Here is a 21,783-nt window from a genome sequence, read left to right as displayed (position 1 = left end):
TAGCATTAGATTATTGCAATACTAAAGTTCACCTATTTTTACAAAGAAATCACATGACAAATTTAAAATATCACAATATATATGCACTTCATACTTATTCAATTAATTCATAATAATTATTAGATTCATCTTGAAAGTACATGCATCATAAACTATCTTCTCTCACCATCTTTTTAGTGCTATCATTATTATTGTTTTGGAATTTTGTTGGATAGCAAATATCAGATGGCAAATTTTAAGTCGTTCACTTTAGTTCTATTTATTAATTTATTTATATGCTAAATTCCAGTAGTTTACCTCGGGAAACCATACAAAATACCATAAAAATTTAATAATTTCAACAAATAAAACAACATCCACATCATAATCACAATTATTAATTGATTTTATATTTCCTTAATTGTGTAACTGTTTAATCGAATATTAAACAATTTCATTTGTTACATTTTCTGCACTATTCGAATTATCATTCTCATAGGCTGTATTAACTGAACATATTTCTAGAACCACGCAATCTCCGCTGCTTTGCGTCAAATTAGTTTCTAAGTCAGTATCTAAGCCTGCATTATTTTGCACCATTATTTGCAAACGAACTCGCTCGCCCAGAGCTCTATGGGCTGAACTTCTGTTATTCAAACTATCAGTTACGGATTCATAAGCACTGTCTCTTTCAGCATCATTGCATTTTTCCCTTTGTCCGTTTATATCTATATCCGTGGTACTATTTTGCCTGGATTGCAGAAATCCGTTCTGCCTAGTTGCATCACCTTGTCTTGAATTGTGAACCTCATTTTGCTTACAATTTCCTAACACGTTGTCTTGAAGAGAATGTAATCTTGATTCGTTCGTCATTCTGCGTTCTTGAATTATATTCTGTTGATTCTGCTGCTGTCTTTGTTGTTCAACTAAGTCTGGATTTCGACAGCGTATGAGTTGAGCAAACGCTCTTCGGAAGTTTGAATTCTTCCAAGCATATATTAAAGGATTTAGACCTGAGTTTGATATCGCCAAACTGAAAGCTGCCTTGTAAACTGTAGGTGATGACTCGTTGTGGCATGTGAACGCTTGGGCACACGCAACCACGAAAAATGGTAACCAGCATACGGAAAAAGAACCTAGGATTAATAGTACCACCTGCGAAAAATTTCCCTATTAAATAGAAATTAAGAGTGATTTACTTAAATTTAAAAATACAAAAGTTCGAATTTAATTATTTTTAGATATTATTAAAATAACAAATTTATTTATCTTTATAAACCTAAAAATTTAAAGTAGTCGTAGTTACTGATTTTTAAAATCACCTAGTAATGTAATACAAATCGTAAATTGAATAAATATTAATTAACCTTCAGGAAATTAATTTCCTTTGTTTAATATAAATGATTCGAGACAATTTCACCTGAACTGATTTCCAATCTGATGGTGTACCATTATGGGCAGTTGCTCTTAATCTCCTAGCATGTCCTGCAGCTTCTCTCCAAATTCTCCAATATACTACTAACATCACCATCCATATTAAGGAAAACGATGGTGTTATGACTCCTACAAAAAGTCATTTGATTATATTATGGTCGCACAACCTGCTTTCTTACACTTACAATTAGTAATGAATTCTATATACCTGCAATGAAATAAGTGGGCAATACTTCTGCGAGTTCACATGCTCTTGCTGACGCCCAATTATTCCAATAAAGAGGCATGGAGCATATTATGAGACCCATCAGCCACCCTAAGCCCAATATTGATCGGGCCACGGTTTTTGTCATGTATCTGTAAATGATTACATAATAAATTTTTTATCGAATTATTATAAGCCAAGATAACTTCTATACGAAATATGGCCCTTCATGTCCAACTACATAAATATAACAAAATTCTTCGCGTGCATGCATTTTGTACTTATAATTGTTGTCTATTAACGAATTCTGGTTTGCTAAAATAATTGAATATTCCTTTAATTTCCAACTTTTTCTTGTTGTGATTTGTGGTCACTAATAAACAAATGTTTTTATCTTGTATATTTTTTCCTGATTTGAAATGTATTGTTTTAACATTAATAATTATTTTTCTATACTCTTTGTTACGAATTGTAATTATTTTAGAGTTGTTGTATGATAACAATATAATATACATTTAGTATGTTATTTGCATTTAGTGTCGAAAAGTACAAATTTGTAATCTTCTAATATTTGTTTTATTTTCCAAGAATTTTCAACGCGGAACTTAAGAATGTTATTTATTTTATGTTTATTTGTTTCATTATTTAATGCAAGGCACGTCATGAATGAATTTTTTACGCCCCGTCATTATAAATAAAATGATCGGATATTATTTCAACTAATGATTTTATCAAATGAGTAGTTAGTCATAGACTTATTCATGTACATGACGTATATATCAACAGAATGAAAGAATGTCGCATTCAGCAATATTTATGCAATTTATGTCGCATCGATCCATCTCCCTTGTTTAGAGAACATTTCGGTATTCATAATCAAATCATTTTGAGACTTCTTTCACATGACTAATTCTACAGTACACTGCGTTAATGAAAATATTTACTTTCTGAATATGTTACGATTATTTAAGGAATTTAGTACAAAATTCTAGAATTATTTTATTGAAAAATTCTAAAAATAATTCTTAATCCAAACTGATCTTATTCGAATTATTATAAATTATAAGGATTTGCGGCAATTATATATTTACTTATTATTATAGAATGTTCTCAGATTTGTAAAAATGTTTTGTAAAATTTTTGTACCTCGGAACGTTTATTAATAATCAAGACAAAATAGACTTTAAAGAGCCTCTTTCAGACTTATGCAAATTAGACAGACTTTTACGCAAAAAATACTTTTTCTCAATATAGTTCAATAAATCTTTTTACTTATGATAGATTAATTTTTTATATAGATTAATAATAATATTTATATAGTTGAATATTACTATTTCTGTTGCACTGTATTCAAATTTAATGCACTGGAAATAACATTGCATTCCCGAAATATTTTGTCTATCAGGGTTACAAGCATAAAACCATAGTATTTACTCGTAGTCAATCATAAGTAGTAGCATCGGTTTAGAATTTATATTCTAAATACTGGATGTGTTTTATAAATCTGTTTTAAAACGAATAGTATTAATCAAAACATCTATATTCATCAAAACATTTTTGAATTCGTTTTATGGCAAATAAGCGCCTAATAGACTGTTATTTATACAGTTTATTCATTCATTAGTCATCATCCAAAAACTTATTCAATATCTTATTTTCTGTGATAATATACCAATTAAAATTTAACCCTTTTCACTCGGATGTCGCCGCTCCGGCGGCAAAATTCATATAAATTTCGGAATTCGCGAGTGGAAAGGGTTAATTACTAAATTCAATTCATTCTAAACTGACCTTCCATAATGTAACGGATGTACAATAGCGATATATCTGTCCACTGCAATAGCAATCAAATTCCAAATGGATAGGCAACATCCCAATGTGATAAGTACAAATCTGAGTAGACACCACGCCTTATCTTTACCCAGATCGCTTCCGACATAGAAGGCTAAGTGGTAAGGTAAAGTCATACCTACAATCAGGTCGGAAACCGCCAAACTCAGTACGAACTGGTTTGATATTGCACTTCGTAATCGCCGACTTAGACGTAGTGCTAATATTGTAAGGGTATTGCCAGATAGAATTGTTAGCATCAGAAAACCATCTATCATCGACCAGAATATATAGTTGGATTGCACGGTGAATGGATGAAGAATCTGAAAAAATAGCATATTTTAAGTCTGATCTCTATATTTAACACATTCTATTACAATGTTTCCGGTTTATTTATCAAGTATCTACTTTTTCGGGAATATTTATAAGATAATCCTAATTTTTTGAGAAATTGCCAAGAATGAAAGGGTGAAGTGGGAAATATTCTTTTTAAAGGGTTGTTTCGTGCCGAAGTTGATATCATTGTAATATGCTTAGCATTTGGAAAGTGGTATGTTTCGAAGGTCTATTGACACATAATTTGACGTGGAAACTTAACAAAAAAAATGGCATTTAGCCTTAAGGCAAGTTTCATGAACTTTCCGAAATGTGCAAGAATTGACTTAATCAATCGAATTTATAATTTAGTGTTTAGATTAAATTCTCAACTGTTTATTTCAAAAATAAAGTTATCACTTATAATTAAATCTAAGCATTGCGATTTCGAATAGAATTTTCTCAAACACATTTAATTATTGTAGCTTATTTTGATGAATTTTTAACATTAAACAAATCGTCGTAACATTTTAGTACGTTTTGATATCTATTGCCAAAAAAGGTTCATAAAAATTGGCAAAAAAAATTTTCAACAGTTAATTTCAAGAAAACGGCTCGGTAGATTTTTACCCAAAACTAATCAATATCATTCCCAATCAATCTTTTGAAAAGTTTTTGATTTTTTAAAATCGATTCAGAATTGAAAGCTAAAACGTGGACAAAATAAATTTCACTTTTCTGCTATTTAGAAAGAAACGGCTCAGCCGATCGTCGCACAAAACTGAGAAAAGATAATCTACATCGAAATACATCTATTGGCTTTTAAATTTTAGAAATCGGTTTTAAGCAAACGTCGATGAAAGTTCTAATGTTGGCAAACGCCAAAATCACGATTCTAATTTTTGCAAACATTGACGAATTTTTAAATTTAGACGACATGTAGTAGGGCCGTAATATTTTAGTATGATCCATAAGGCTATAGTATCTACCGTCAAAAAAAAAAACTCATGGAAATTGTCGAAAAAAAAACACTTTATTACAAGAAAACGGCCGGACCGATCTTTACCAAAAACTAATCAGGTCGATTCCCAACCAATATCATTCATACGGTTTTTGAATTTTCAAACTCGATTCAGAATTGCGGTCTAAGACGTGGACGAAAAATTTTTCACTTTTCTGCGATTGACAACGAAACGGCTCGGGCGATCGTCGCGCAAATCTGATAAACAGTAGTCTCATCAAGATACATCGAATGGCTTTCAAATTTTTGAAATCGGTTCATCCGTTTTTGAGAAAACGTCTATTTACGGCAAAAAAATCTGTTCACATACACACGCACACATACTTTTCCCAAATTTGGTCTCATTCGATTCAGAATGGCTTGAAACGTTTAGAAAACATAAAATTAGCGATCGGATTTTTTGATGAAAACATAAACTTCTTCTTCGGGAAGTTAATAAGATAAAAAATGCCCATATATAAAATTTAATGTTTTTTATATAAATTTTAACAATATGAAAATAAAAAATGTTAATTGCTATTTGTTATACTTTGCAATTTTTTGAATAAAATTGTAACACAGTAAATTGTAATTTTTAGAGCTGTATTTAGTGCAAAGCTTTTATTTTTAATTTTACGTTAATGAATTAGTTTTGGTCTCTTAGTTATTTTTTTTTATTCTTATGCACAATAATATAAAGGCAAAACTTGTGGAAAAAATAAGCTGTAATACTGGAATTAAGTGCAATCAATAAATTGAAGTTATAATTCAATTTAGTTTAATTATAGTTGAAGATCCAATACAAGTTTCAATTTTAATTTAATCCAAAATTTGCGAATGAATTACTTATAAGCTGGTAACATCACATGTATATTACGACGTACGTGTACTATCAACAAGTTGCCAAACGCTCGCAAAACTTTATCAAAAAATGATTTAGCAGACGATTAATAATAATAATACTATCCACAGATTATACATCGATAAATATCTATATTAAGAATCGCGTAACAGACGTAATAATCGCATAATCCACTTATTCATCGGTGAAAATATCGATGTTGGAAAATTATTAGAAAAGGGATTGAAATTCACGGATAAGCTCACTCTTGTATATTACCTTTCACTTACCCTAAAAATAAGATAAGAAGATAAGAACCTTCGATGAATGGATTTGATTAAGTCGCTTGCGTGATTTATTTTAGAAAATAAGGTAACAAGTCTATTTATAAATCTTATTGTACTTTGTCGATAATTAACGACTGGCGTTTTAATAATGTTTTTGCTATTTTTCTTGCGAGGAATTGTCTTAAATTATGATAGGAGGGAACACCATATTTTAAAACTAGTCGCATACGGCATAATGCCTTAGAAAATTTCAAGATTTTTTATTCATTTAAAAATTTATATTATAAAAACAAGTGATTAATTGACAAAAACTCTTAACTCGTAATTTTCATTCAAAGTTCTAAACATTATAGCAAAAGGTTAACATTTGAATGTTTTTAGAAATCATGTACTATTTCACTGTATATCTCACAAATATTTTTATCGTTGAAAATGATTGATTAATGAATATTATTAAAATGGATGAATAGTGTTATTAATATTTTATTATTATGAATCAATATTATAGAAACTCTATGGCTCAAAAATATTTTTATCGTTGAAAATGATGACTAAAAGGACGAACGGTGTTATTGAAATTTTATTATTGTAAATCAGTAATTGATAATTTGAGTTTCTATAATAACTGATTTGATTAATTAAAATGGTTGACTATTGAAATTGGCGAATGGTGTTATTAAAATTTGTAATGAAGTATTACGTGTGTGCAATTGTTTATAATAATTCACTACATGGGATGGACGTTAGAGGATGTCAGGAGGTCTTGAAAATGCTCTGTTCGTTTTTATAAACAAAACTTTAATTACAATTGGCGCTCGAAATATTTCTAAAGCTCAATTGTTTATTTTATAAATCGTATTTGTATTTTTTGTCTGTGGGAATAAAAGCTATTTGTTAAAATTCGTTAAGCATTGCGCGAGATCAGTACAAAACTTTTTGTCAACGTTTTTGCCGAAAATTCTTAACCGACTTTGAAAATTTAAAAACCTTTCAAAAGATAAAGGTTAATTAATTCTTGGTAAAAAAAAAACTTAACTGACTTTGATATTTTAAAAACTTTTGAAACGATAAGGCTTAATAAGTTCTTAAAAATATCGGCCTGGCCTGGTTTCTAATTGTTAATTTTTTATGATGTTGTTAATGAAACTTCGCATAGCGCTAAAGTTCATGGTATTCACTAACATTCTAGACTTTAGAGTATTCATTAAGGTTATGTTAAAACAAGTTAAGACAAAGACAAAAATTTCTTAGATTTTGGAATAACGTCCCGCTTTTCGGTCACTATAATAAGTGCGTATTCATACACCTTGTATTTTTGGCTTTGTACAAAATTGTAGAATATTTTTCTATATTGTTCCTAAACTAAACTCCACAGATCATGATCTCTACAGATTAATATATTGATTTCTTATAGATTATGTATAAATGAAATATGAAAATTTATACATTGCGGAAAGTTAATGCAACTTGCTTTAAGGTGCAACTTAAGGCAAAATGCCACCAGCGCCTAGTTTAAATTTTGTTGCTTTTATTTTAAATTTATTAAGAAACTCTGATCTAAATTATTTAAGTTTTGTATTTTTAACTTCCCGAACGAGAAGTTTATGTTTTCATCAAAAAATCCATTCGCTAATTTTATGTTTTCTCGACGTTTCAAGCCATTCTGAATCGAATGAGACCATATTGGAAAAAGTATGTGTGTGTGTGTGGTGTGTGTGCATATGTGAACAGATTTTTTGTCGTAAATAGACGTTTTCTCAATAACGGCTGAACCGATTTCAGAAATTTAAAAGCTGTTTGATGTATCTCAATGAGGACTATCGTTCGTCAGATCTGCCAAGCTATTTCTTTGTAATTTGAAAAAAAGTGTTGAATTTTTCGTCCACATTTAAGCTCATACTACCGAATCGATTTTAAAAAATCAAAAACTTTTCTAAAGATACTAGTTGGGAATGATACTGATTAGTTTTAGGTGAAAATCTACCAAGCTTTTTGCTTGTAATTAACTGTTGAAAAAAAATTATAAGCCGATTTTTATGGTTTTTTTTTGGCGATATATATCATGGTCTTATAGAACTTACTGAAATATTATGGCCTTACGACAAGTAGTTTAATTTTAAAAATTAATCAAAGTTTGAGAAAATGAGTAGTTTTTTTTGACGTTTGGTAAAATTAAAATTAGACGATTTACTTGGTATAACGATAGAGTACTTGGTCTTAATAAACATACTAAAACATTAAAGTCCTACAGAAACTGGAACAATTATAAAAATTGTTGATTTTTGAAAAATTGCTTTTAGAAAATACTCCGAGTTAACGTGATCGTTCGTGTTCAATTATGTGTAATACATTCACACGAAATACTTTTAATCACTCGTAAATTAATTTATTTTTTATTGATTTACACATATCGGGAAGTTCATGTAACTTGCCTCAAGGCAAAATACCAATGCCAACTAGTTTTATTTTAAAATTATGGCAGGGTGCTCTGAATTGTGATAAATTGAGATTCTTAGTAGCCATACCAATAGTCAACAGTTTATGTTTGATAGTACAAATGGCTCATTTAGAGTCAATTTTGCGTTAGGTTTCAAGTGTTTTTGTATTTTGATATTTGAAGTTTAACATAATTTATAAATATTCTATTTAATCTTTCGCACTTTAAACATTTGTCTAGAGTAGTGTAAGTGCTTAATAATATGCTAATTATATATTGAACGTTTTTTTATTGCGACATAGGTAATCATTTTTTGCATAAATTATTTACTAGCGGTAATTATCATGGGATAAGATAGTTAGGATTATTCCAATCATTTGTTTTAACCCACCTGTGGCTCATACGCGATCAAAGTACTGTTATGAATTCCGTCTTGTTCCATGATTATCTAATATATTTTTTTCGTAAATACTAAGTTTGTCACATCCATGATGAAGCCAGAATTATTTACACAATTTGCACTAATGCGGAAAGTTGACACTATATTGTCTTCATGTTAATTATTCTAAATACTTAGGTAATTTCACAAGCGTTTATCTATTTGCAATGTTGTTGGATTTGTTTGCTGTTCACATTGTAAATTAAAATTTCCTGAATATATTTATATGTTTCAACACTACACTTCATTGTCTTGTTCATGTTTTATCAGTTATTAAGCAGTTTTGTAATTATGGCACTTTTAAATGCTAATTATATATAATACTTGATTTTTGAAATTATTTAAATACACTAACATTCTAATCAAGTTATGCTTGATTAATATTATTCAAATCTAATGGCACGCGTGGTCCGAAACAGCGATTATAATTCAACTCATCCATTGTATTTTTTTATTGTATTCGACCGCGATCACGCATACATCAGCTTCGCAGATTGATATATTGGCAAATCGTGCGAGAAATACTCACGTATTATAAATTTAACTCAGGAAGTTATTGTTAATAACAAATACTCGTTCGTGTTTAATATCTAAATGAACCACTGCAGAGAAGTGATAGTATCCGTTAAAATCGCATTATTTAAAATTGGACACATTCAAATTAAGTGTCGATCTTAGTTTGGATACCGTTATTTTTTTAGGTCGGTAGTATTTTTAACATTTTTTTTAATGTTTTTATATTCATTTATATTTTAAACTGTAATACTATGAGTTATTTATTAAAAACTGAAATTTAATTATTTGACGAATTAGTTTCATAATTTTCTCTGTATCATTTGAATTTTCATATTTTTCTTTTCAGCGTGTCCGTTTATTTTTTATAATCTACACTTCTAGAATGATTATTCTATATATTCAACATAAATGAACTAACGAAAACATTCAGTATTTAATCACTTTATTAATGTAATGACTGTTTAAATAATATACTCTAAATTAAAATTGGTCGTTTCTTAGCAATGATCACAAAAAGTACTGATGAAAATTTAAATGTTCATTTAATTTTTTTGCACAATGTATTAAAGACTCTAAATTGTCTATTCAAATTATTTTGCACAAAACGGGCATCAACTTAAAAATTCAACTAACTGGCAGCAGATCCTTTTGCAAGCTCTGGTAATATTTGTGTTTCTTGATGGTTGAATTTTTTAACCTATTAAAAGATCATAAAAATTCTTAAAAATCCAGACGTCGATGAATTCTCCGTTATGTCTGCTTTCTTCTCGTATTTTAGAATTGTTTGTATTAATTTAATACGCGAATATAAACAGTACGACATGCTTCGAACGCTTCTATCAAACTACTGCCGATTTGATTATGGCCAGACTCATAGCGCTCGCACCATGAACAACGACGCTTCTATTATGCCGCGTCTCCACTGTTACGAATCCGTGCGGCGAATGGTGCGTCACGAACAAATTTGCGCAGCGGAGTGATACTGTGCGAACGCACGAATTCCCTTTAAATTTGTCCACTGCGCATGTCCATAGCGCACTTTTTTCTTCTTTTTTTGTTTGAAAATGGGAGGGGGGGTTATTTTTAGAATTACGTACCCTGCCGAACATGGTCGAAGCGACACGAAAATTTCAATAGCTTGCGTTCGCGGCGCTCGCTCCCGCCGCGAGCAACCCGACGCATCGGGCTGCCGAGAATACCCGAACCGACACTAATGGATTAGCGTCAAAGCGCGGATCAAAAATGTAAATAAGTAAGCAGTCATTAAAATTGATGTACTAATTATAATTTTATCTAACTATTAGTATAGGAAATACATCGGTAATTAAGTTATAGATATGTTGAAATATATGTATATCCAACTAAAATATATTTTGGTAGACTTTATTTATCATATTTCAGAGTTAATTTTATATCATCATGATATTATCATGTATATATATATATATATATATATATATATATATATATACTCTTACTACTTATATGACGTATCATATATTTATTATTCAAAATAAATTAAATGTTTCAAAAAAAAATGGTAATATTGTATTATTTGCAATTACGCTAAATATCATTTAAAATCTTATTAATATGCAGACTGAATTTTTGCTCAAAGTCTTTTCTGACAAGTATTTATATTTAGAACAGAAGTAATAATTTTTATTCAAAACTGATAATTGTTGGTCAGCCTGCCTCTGTATTCGTATACGTTATTTCTTTGAACTTGTACGTAAACGTTGATCTGTGCTACGGTATAAGTTCAATTGTACAGTGAAGGCATTAAGATATTTCATCGAATCCTCAATTTTGAAAATGAATATGCGTAGAGAAGATGTTATACTTCTTTACACTTCTTATAATTGAACTGTATCAAGAAAAAAAATATTATGGAATCCTAAAAATTTCAAATGTATCAAATTGCTCGCAGTGTGCGTCGCGCACAAGAGCCAACGCATGCGTGCGTCGCGAACAGGATTCGCCGCACGGATTCGTGCAGTGGGGACGCAGCATTAGATATTGCCATGGTGTATATGAGTTATACATATTTTTGTTAGCTTCTTCACTGTGTATCACCGGTCAAATGTACATTGTATATACATATTATGAAAGCAAAGGAACCCTCATGTTTGCTCGGCGATAGGGCGTTTCTAATATATTGTACTTCATAAAGGCGCACACGGCAGTGGTACTTGAAAAACTTTCCCTCTTATTGATACGAAAATAGTCTATCGATTCCAGAAATTTAATTGATAACTTAACTAGTGTTGCATGGTATCGCGTCTTGAGGCAAATTTATGGAACTTCCTGGAACTTCTTAAAATTTCTGGAACTTCTGAAATTTCTATTGAGAATATTGAAAAAAAATGAGAATTTTGAAAATTTTGAAAATTCTGGTATGGAACCCAAAGAAATGAAAACAAATCGTTCCAAAAAGCCGTCCCAAAAATGTAATCATTTCTTCATTTGGGTTGATACGAGTTGATATGAGTAAATAGGACGCTCCGTTCTCCCAAAAACTGCTATTTCTTGCATTCTGTGCTCCGTATCTCCGAAACGCGGGATTTAGGAAGAACGACCAATCAGCACGTCTTCCCGTCAATACGAATCGAATGTTTTTTGAATCATTCAAATCAGTTGATCCAATCTTCCTAAATCGTGCACGAAAAAGTGTATCCGAACATACATACGCATATACACACATACACACATCAATTTTTTATAAAGTCTGCCAAAATGATCAGAAGGCTTTGAAACGTAAAGGTATGCAAAAAAATTTATTTTCTATTTGTTTGCGATTACTATAACCAACCCTACGAGAAATTAAAAATGTCAAAAATGTTTATTTGGCTCTACCAAAATGTAAAATTATATTGCTTTAGTAATGCAATCTTGGCAATTTTTGTAATATTAACGAGTATACTCGTGAACAACTACGCATAAATCAGTAATCATTGGCCATTTAAATTACAATTTTTTATACAACATTTATTCTCAAATCTCGAGATTTTAAGAATATTTTGAGGCTACCTATTTAAAATAAGTATTTGCAGTTTATCTCAAGGCAAGTTGCACGAACTTAGATATGTGTAAATAATCGACTTAATCAATAAGAATTCAGATTTAGCTATTTAGTTAACATTTTCTCCTGTTTATTTCAAAAATAGTTTTTGCTTTTCATCAGAAACTATTCTTACTTTCTTTAATTTAATGTGCAATATTTTATTGAATTTAATACGTTTTATTAGGTTAATACGTATATAATATATGCTTATGTTAACCAGATAAGTAAAAGTTTTAATTTTGCAAAATATATTTTTGATTCGACGTCTTACGAGCGCACTTACCTAGTCATTGACGAATATACTCGTCATGGTTCGATTCGAATGGCACAAAACTGCGTATTGTTCAATGAGCGTGACATAGTTAACTGGTTAATAAAGAGATTAAGCAACTTTATTTTTGTACTTGAAAATAAATTCGTAATAGTGTCAAATAGATCTCTAAATTCCAATTAGGGTAAAAGATTATTTTACAAATAGGTAGAATTTTCTACTACTTTCTGGCTGTCTTTTGCATATCGCTTTAACATATAGCAATAAGTATGTATATTCTTATATAAAATGTGACCCAAATAAAATATTATATTTATCTGATATTTTCTCACCCTTAATATTTAAGCTATAACGCGCTTTATAGAATGTATATTTTGATCTTTCATATATGTTTTCACTATCTTTGTGACCTTGCGGAAAATCCAAGCTTAATCTGTAATGCTATGATTTATGCCTGAATTTACTATCCACTCAATCTCTATATTTTATGAGAATATTTCATACGCTGTTATTTTAGTTTATGTGTAGTATCATATGAAAGTGTGAAACAAAAAAAAAAACACTTGGAATGGACAACGCGCAAAATTCATGTGGGAATTTTGATGTGATATGATGGAATAATGTACAAAACCAAATACTTCACAAAGAGAAGGTTCCTTAGTCGTCAGTAGATGATGAAAGGCGTACTCATATACAATCCAACATAAAACCAACCGGCTGTCAATACGATTTCATTCAAAATTATTCCGTGATATGATGATGACAACATGTTAAAAAGTTGCTGCTAGAATTTTAGCTTATTGATCTATCTTTCGTAGATCATTTTAATAATATTATTATTTTACGAACTCATTGTTAACTCAAAATATTGAATAGTGCGTAGAAAACTGAATAGGTCAAATTTGAGTAGAAATCGTAAATGAAAATTATTGTTGTATACCGAATGATGTAATATCATTGTATCATTGTTCCATAAAATTTCTTGGAAATTCACAGAATTCTGCAATGAAAATCAAGTTAAATGTCATTTCGAAATATTTTTTATTGGAAGGTGCTCTATTCGAAGTCTTAATTAAGGTTTTGTCACAGTTGTTCATATTCCATTGAAGAAAAATATATCGATTTTATTATTGAATATTATAGTGAATACTTTTATTGCCTATTATTAGATATATTATAATGTAGTACACGTGCGCTGTATTAAAATTATACATTGATGAATATATTGGTTTATAGCATCATGGTTGTTGCATGGATGTGCAATTGGAAACTGCAATCTATCTGGAGGTTAGCCAAAGTATTTACACGTTACCAAGTTATTTTTGCATAACAACACTTTAATTTGTTCGAACTAAAAAAAAAACTAGTGGTGTATGGCATGGTGCCTTAAGGCAAATTGCTGGAACTTCCCGTACCGTAACGAAATGTTCGAGGAATACTGTAACATTGTCTAATATTTATTTATAATAATTATATAAACTGAACTGCGAAGTTAAACTTATTTATTTAAAATATTTAAGTGAGCTTTAGAACTTTAGCCAGAATTAAAATTAAAATCTGAATTATTTTCGAAACACAAAAAAAATTTTCTTAAAAAAAGAAAATTGAAATATTTTTTCCCCAAAAGCAACTATTTTGTCAAAACAAGCAGAAAGTTTTTTGAATCATTCAAATCAGATGCTTAGTTCTTACAAAAACTGCCAATTTTTGCACAATTTGCTCGGTATCTCCAAAACGGCTGATTCTGTCTTTGCCAAAAACTAATCATCACTTCTCCCCATCATTACGAACTTAATGTTTCTTAGATCATTCAGGTCGAATTTGCTTTGCCCTAGTTCTGCATTCTTTTGATATTTCTATTTTACTTTCCTTCAGTGACATTGTTCTGAAAGCACTTTTTTCTTTATTATTTGATACAGTTTTATCTCATATACTTTATGCTAGATTACTACGCAAAAAATAATTTTCATTGCATTCTAAGCTCATCGTTAACTTGCCGAAGAAAAGTTTATAAGGCAACATTTGGCAAAAGAAAATTTGTGTGTATGTATGTATGTATGTATGTTTGTCGATGTTTTCTGAAAAGCAATGTTCAAATTTCAAAAATTTAAAACCATTTGATATAAATCGATATGGATTAGCTTTTGTCAGTTTTGCGCGACGATCGGCCAAGACGTTTCTTTTAGTATGTGATTTCGTACAGGTGTAAAATTTTTCGTTCAGATATTGGTACGCAAGCGCGTTTATTAGTTTTTGATCAAGATCGGCTAGGTTGAAATTTTGTAGTCCGAAATAACATACTAAAATATTATAGGCCTACAGTAAGCGGTTGAATTATAAAAATGCATCACAGTTTATAATTTCACCGTGCGCTTAAGCGATTCTAATCAGAATCTGTGCCGTAACTATGAACTCCGTGTTTTGTAGGTAGGCTATTGATTACAGTTGACGTCCACACTTAAATAATAGTGTATAATATAATACATTTTTAGAACCCGTAACGGATGAAACGAAATGTGTTAAACAAATTAATTTAATGCGTATAATTACATATATTATAAGTATGTGTGAAAGACATCAATTGAAAATCGTATTAAATATTTTTAAGTGAAATGTTATTTTCGAAATAAGCAGTTGAAAATTTTGTTGTTGATTATGTATTCGTTTCGGGAAATTCATGCAGCTTGCTTTAAGGCAAAATGCCACTTTCAAATAGTTTTTATCTTGCTATGTGAAGTTAGCTAATGGATGCATGCGAATCCAGTACCTTAACAAACACATATTTAATTAGTTACAGTGTAACTATTTTAAGTTTGAACTTTGACAAAATCTAATTCGTCAAATTACCCATAATCAATATATTAGCATTTTCGATTTTTTGTTGTTTTGCAATGTAAGTATGGATTACATTGTCCACTAAGTGAATATCCAAGTATTGATTTACTAACAAAAACAATCATCCGATGAGCTATCAAAACAAACTAATAAATTGAATGGGAAACACGCGGTTTATATTTTTGCGGAGGATTAAGTTTGCACTTCTCAAGAGTTTTTAAATTACATATCTCACAATGATCAGTGTTGTATTATGAATTCTCGACCACATTATGTCTTTGTTTTTTATAAGCATTTGTATGAAAACCTGACAACTTCGTTCTTTTATAATTTGTATCTCAATCAAATTATTATGTAGCACATATACGAATGGAGACAATAGAATATTATATAACAGCGTTTTTTAGAATATTTTTTTTAATACTTTATAATAATTTTATAATAATTGTTACGTTTACATGTATTGTATTCATTTATACGTTACAGTATTTATATTTCTTTCTCTGTATGTTCATTTCTAGAGTAGGTTTTTAACAAAACTTTCTCGAAAAAATTACACAGCTTATGAGCATATAGGTTTATGAATTGGACACATACACAAAAATAAAATATTGGTAATTACTATAATAATATAAAAACGAAGTAATAGAAGATATCAAAGAAATTAAAATAAATATTATAGTATTAATTGAAGCTTAAAATAAACTAAAAAGTAAACTTAGGAATATTAGAGTTGACTCGTAATATTATATACATCAAATATTAAAGTTAATCAAAATCTTCCCATAATGATGTTTTAATTAGTGTTGCAAAATTATTGCTTTTGCATTTTGTTGAATACTTGCATTTTCATAGTATTATAAATGATATTTTATTTTATTAATTTTTAATAAATTTATTCTTTATGAATCATTTGAAAACTATAGATATTTATTTTATTTTATCACGTATTTGTATGCTACAACGTGCGTTCTCTTTGAGCGATAATGATCTAAATTACCAGTCAGGTAACGCAATTTCTTTTCATGTTAATTATATTTTACAAATAATTTCATCTTCAATAATATTGTATAAACAAGTGTTATCTTATAATCATCTAATTATAGTTAAAACAATGCATTTTAATCTAATAACGCAATGCAATAAATTACACATATTCATATAAAGTTTTAGTTACACTCTTTAATTACAATATAACATTTATTTTTTTAAATCAATATTTTAAATGTGTAGTATTTAATGACGCTAACCATTAAGTAGATTTCATGTTAGATTTATTAAATCGTACTGATTTTTGTACTTTTCGTGATACACGAAATCATTGGAGCAAATAATTATCCAATCAAAGTTTTTCATTGTTATATGGATTAAATCGATAACCAGTTTTTTTTATATCTTACGTTTCAAGGCTTTTTGATTATTTTGACATACCTCAGAAAAAATGATGTATATTTGTATGTAGCGTTTCGAGAACGAGGGTCAACCAATTTGAATAATTTACAAAAAAAAGCATTTAGTTCGTACTAATGGTGTGAAGAATTGGTCAAGAAGTTGGAATGGCAGGTATATATTCAGGGGAAAAAGGATATTTTATAAAACAATTCGAAATATGAAAAAAATTAACTTAAAAAAACGAAATTCATAAAAATTTATATTTTTTGAACAAAATATATAGGGTTCATTTTTTCAATCACGACAAAATTTAAAAGAAAGATAAAATATTAAAAGATACATTGTTGTGACCTTATGATTATTTTATTCGTAATTGTTATCAAAATTTTGTTTATAAAAATTCAAATAGGAATTTCTTGATATTAGAATATTATCCTTATTTTTTATAATATTAGAATATTATCTTTATTTTGTAGTTTTGTATTGAATTATATTATTAACATTTATTAACTTCCCGTGAGGCAAAAAAATCGAATCGTTTCAAAACCTTCTGAACATTTTGGCATACCTTAGAAAAAATTGATGTATGTGTGTGTGTGCGTGTATGTGTGTGTTTGCGGATACAAATTTTCGTCGACGATTTCGGGAACACGGATGAAGCGATTTGAATAATTAAAAAAACATTCGATTCGTATTGATAAGGAGACGTGCTGATTAGTTTTTGGCAAAGGCAGGTCTAGCCGTTCCGAAGATTTGGGGCAAAAAGTGCCAAAAACGGAAACTCAGTTTTTAAGAGAACAGAGCGTCTGATTTGAATAATTCAAAAAACATTTTACTTGTATTAACAAGATAAAGAAATGATCAAATTTTCATAAAGGCAGATCGAGCGGTTTCGGAGAACTAGTAAAAAAATGCCGTTTGGCGGTCAAAAATGGTCATTAAACATGTGCACATCAAATTATCAGATATTTTATGGAGACTTAAACAATAAGTATAAATTTTGTTTACATTCCTATTGGTTCCTCACCAATGTTTATTTTGAAATGTTACCAATTGTCTGATCATTATTTGTAAACAGAATATTTGTGACTTTTTGATTTTATATATTTGATAAATCCTTTATAGCTGCAAAAATTTACTAGTAGTTTTTCTGTATATTTCATTTGAAATTTTAATAAAAAATTCATATAACATTTATTTAGATATGGAATCTTTCACCTATTGCGTTAAGGCATAATGCACTTCTAGTTATGATTGTTTTCAATAAAATCCTTTATATAAGTAGCATTTTTCAATAAACAATTAATGAAAATCTTTACTTAAAAATCTGACTTGGCCTCAAGTTAAGTGTGTTAAATAGGTCTAGGTTCAAACGCTTTGTACATTATCAGCATGATAATTCAATTGCTCATCTACATTGAAGGGAAATATTTTTCTAAAATTAATTACACTTAATTTACTATTAAAAATTTATATTGTTTCCTGGTTTATGTTTATGGCTTGTTGTCTTAAGAACCTATTCATTATTATTATTTAATTCAACCGAATAATAAGCCAATTTTAATTCATACAATTACAAGCAGATAGTAATTAGCAGATACAAATTAATCGTTATCCCACTTTTTTATATTGTTAACATTCTTTGAAGCACAGATTCTATAAAAAAGATTTGGCTTTTGATAAACGACTCTAATTTGCATTGCCTGGATATTTAATCAATATATTAATATTTGATTGGTCATTCAAATTTAAAGTACAATTTACAACATTTTCATTTAAATTTAATGTACATTATTGTCTCTACTTATTACTTCCAAGTATTGTTCTGTTATTTTATTTTGAAACTTATTCCTGTCCCGATATTGAGTGTTTTGCTGTATGATTTAATACTCTTATAATTGATTTTCAATATTCTATTTATAGTCTGCTATCAGCCGTATATTCTGATATTTCTAATAAATCATTTGTTATAAAATTACATGAAAAACATGGCAAAGCTGGGTTGTTATTTTTGATGAACTAATTTATATAGTGCGATACATTCTGTTATTGATCTTTTCCGCCCTTAATTATCATCAAAGGAAAAATACGCTCAAGGTGTGCAAAAATAATTATGACGAAACAACCTTGTTTTCATTTCATTCGTTTATTATTCAAACTGAACTTTATCTCTATTCACAAAGTATTATTTTGTCACATGATATTATGTTAATATCATCTCATAGCAATCAATAATCTGACAGATGGCTATATTCCCATGCATATTTTTCTTTATTTCTGAATAATAAAATAAAAATATGTGCTTTACAGTAGCGTTATTTTAATTGAAAAGTTGCGTATATTATTTCAGAGATTTTGCGTTTTTCTAACATCAAAAATATAAGTGAAAATAGTTTTCGGGCACTTACTTCTGTTTAGAAAAATGTAGTATGTAGAAATTAAATGATGAACTCAACAATATGCTAATTTTTTCACTAATTATTTTGGTTTTCATAGTTGTAGTAGGGAAATGAGGTCTTTCAATATTCATTCTCAAGGCATAATCTATTGAAAATTATCATTGGATATATCTTTTTTTAATGTAAGGCTTTTGTGCGCGATACTTTTATTTTTCTAAATGTGTATATATTAAATCACAGCCATGTGATTCAATTAAAGTTACTTTTGATTAATTTAGTTCTTTGAATAATTCGAATTAGTTTATCAGGATGTGTAAATTTACACATATACAAATACTAGGTGTATTAGGTGCCATAAATTCTTTTTATTAGATAAAACGTTTCTAAATAAATAACACGGAATCCGTAATATCAAATTGTGACACATTTCTTTTTATTGATGGCTTTTAGTCACTGCTTTTCATCAAGTACTTCTGTTATTAACAGATAACAAATTGATTAGGATATGTTATTCGGTTAGCTTACATGAATGATATCGGCAGAAGCCGTAATGACTAAGCGAATTCTGAATTGGTAGGTAATTGTTGAGTAGAGTGCTATAATTGTTAGCACTTTTATCCATTACACTGCCAATTTGCATAAAAGTAATTCCAGTTCCTATATAACAAATTTGTAACTTGATAGTCTAAGTCGAATATAATTTTTTAGTAGAATCTATTCAATTAAATTAAAAGGTGAAAATGAAGACATTTGCTAATTTTTACATTCACGTTGGGAAAAAGAATATTATTTAATGAGTACATGAGATATGAACTATTCTGTTTTTCCACTTATTTTTATTGGAACTACAGAATATTTGCAATCACAGCTTTTTGGGTACTTGTGCATAGAAGTAGAACATCAGAGCAGATGAACTTTGATAATGTATATACATAGTTGTAACATAATTATTACAAATCCAGTTTTTAGAACTCTATTGGTGTCAGTTCATAAAATTGGCACTTCTTGATAGTAAAAGGTTGCCTAGATATATTTATACTGATGGTCCACAATCCACATACTCTTTATCGATTTTACAAATATATATTAGCCTTGAGCCCACCGCAGTATAACTGTTAAGACCGTGGGCTCGATATCAAGCAGTATGATATCAAATTACACTTATGATTATAAATCTCAAGTATAATTTGAAGTAAAGTATAATTTGAAATAAAAATCGCCTTTGGTGGGTATTGCTGCAATATATATACGCCAGCATTATTAGATATATAATCTAATATACATATATAGTCTACACATAAAGATGTGTTATTGCAATTGGGAATGTACGATAGCAAACACAGTTCATAGAACATAGTTTTGATAGCTTCAACATTTTTGCGAAGGCAGGTAAGACACAATGCCATGCACCATTAGTATTTAATAGCTATTAGCTATTATACAAAATAACATTTCTTTAATAGCTATTAGCTATTAAAGACTAATGGTGCATGGCATTGTGTCTTACCTGCATGTTTTTGCGCTTTTTGCTCCGAATCTCTAGGATGAACTTGCCTTTGCCAAAAACTAATCAGAACGTCTCACCATCAATACGAGTCGAATGGTGTTTTTGAATCATTTAAATTTTTTGATCAGTGCTCCGTGCTGATGACGAAAAATTGTATTCGTACACATACATACATCCATTTTTTCAGGTATGCCAACTGTTCAGAAACGTTTGAAACGTAAATAAAGCAAAAAAATTTATTTTAGATTTTTTTGCTATTACTATAATTTACCCTACGTGTAGTTGAAAATTGGCCTATAATGCGGAAAATTAGCCTTCAGAATCAAATTTCAAGATTTATATGATCGGATGCGGCGATCGTGGCACTATAGGGTTTTTCTTCTCTTATCTTTCATACATCCCTTCACAATAAGCATTTTAGGTGTAACTTTTGTGAACATACAATTTGAAACTAAAAATGTAAATATTTTAGAAAGCAAACTTAAAATATAAATATATTGACCTCTTCTTCAATAATTGTTATGAAACAATAAATAGGCCGTTCATATTCTTCCATGAATGCATTTTTACTTGTGATAATGTTTCGTCACGCTGATGTTTTCGTAATTATGTGCTTGCGTTGGGATTTGATAAGGATTCTGCGTACAGTTCATAGGGAGTAAACATTATGTCAATTCATACGTATTTTGTTTGATTCGTATAAATGAACGCGTCAAGTGTCCAGATACGATTTGCGTATTTTTTGTATGAATGGGCGTTGAATTTTTTTTCAGAAGTTTAGGCAATATGGCCTTTATAATGTCGTCAATGATTTCGATTCGAAACTGCAGCGTTTTGATAAATCATTCCAGATAAATATTGATGGCAATAGAAAGAAACAAACAATAATTTAACAGCATGATTTTTTATATTACATGTTTGCCTGTAATTGAGCAATTATTCATATATTAGTCAAAAAACACATTTGTTGCGTTTTATTTTATTATATCGAGTTTATATGCTTAATGAAAACGCCTTAACTTATTTGCTGAA

At 29.2% G+C, this 21,783-nt stretch overlaps 1 protein-coding gene and 1 pseudogene across 1 annotated transcript; one reads left to right on the top strand and one right to left on the bottom strand.

The window, feature by feature from the left end:
* Window positions 1-423: 423 nt before the first annotated feature.
* On the bottom strand, window positions 424-8,770 carry LOC113388062 (histamine H2 receptor-like). The gene is made up of 5 exons (XM_026625471.1): window positions 8,720-8,770; window positions 3,410-3,771; window positions 1,622-1,770; window positions 1,400-1,542; window positions 424-1,134 (listed from the first exon to the last, which is right to left on the bottom strand). The coding sequence occupies exons 1-5, from the start codon at window positions 8,768-8,770 to the stop codon at window positions 424-426; spliced, it is 1,416 nt and encodes a 471-aa protein (XP_026481256.1).
* Window positions 8,771-17,009: 8,239 nt separating this feature from the next.
* LOC113388061 overlaps window positions 17,010-21,783 on the top strand; it is a 48,000-nt pseudogene continuing 43,226 nt past the window's right edge.

This window comes from Ctenocephalides felis, unplaced genomic scaffold (assembly GCF_003426905.1).
Source record: "Ctenocephalides felis isolate EL2017-DRISC unplaced genomic scaffold, ASM342690v1 CF-g0.4_SCAFFOLD_03572, whole genome shotgun sequence".
NCBI lineage: Eukaryota > Metazoa > Arthropoda > Insecta > Siphonaptera > Pulicidae > Ctenocephalides > Ctenocephalides felis.
Note: the sequence above shows the minus strand (reverse complement) of the source record. Positions and strands in the feature narration are given on the sequence as shown.

Excerpts from the sequence above, each read along its gene's own strand:
- LOC113388062 (XM_026625471.1), bottom strand. The coding sequence starts at position 8,770 with ATGGAACAAGACGGAATTCATAACAGTACTTTGATCGCGTATGAGCCA. Across the intron at positions 1,543-1,621 it reads GCCCACTTATTTCATTGCAG|GAGTCATAACACCATCGTTT; the intron begins GTATATAGAATT and ends GACTTTTTGTAG. Across the intron at positions 1,135-1,399 it reads CAGATTGGAAATCAGTTCAG|GTGGTACTATTAATCCTAGG; the intron begins GTGAAATTGTCT and ends AATTTTTCGCAG.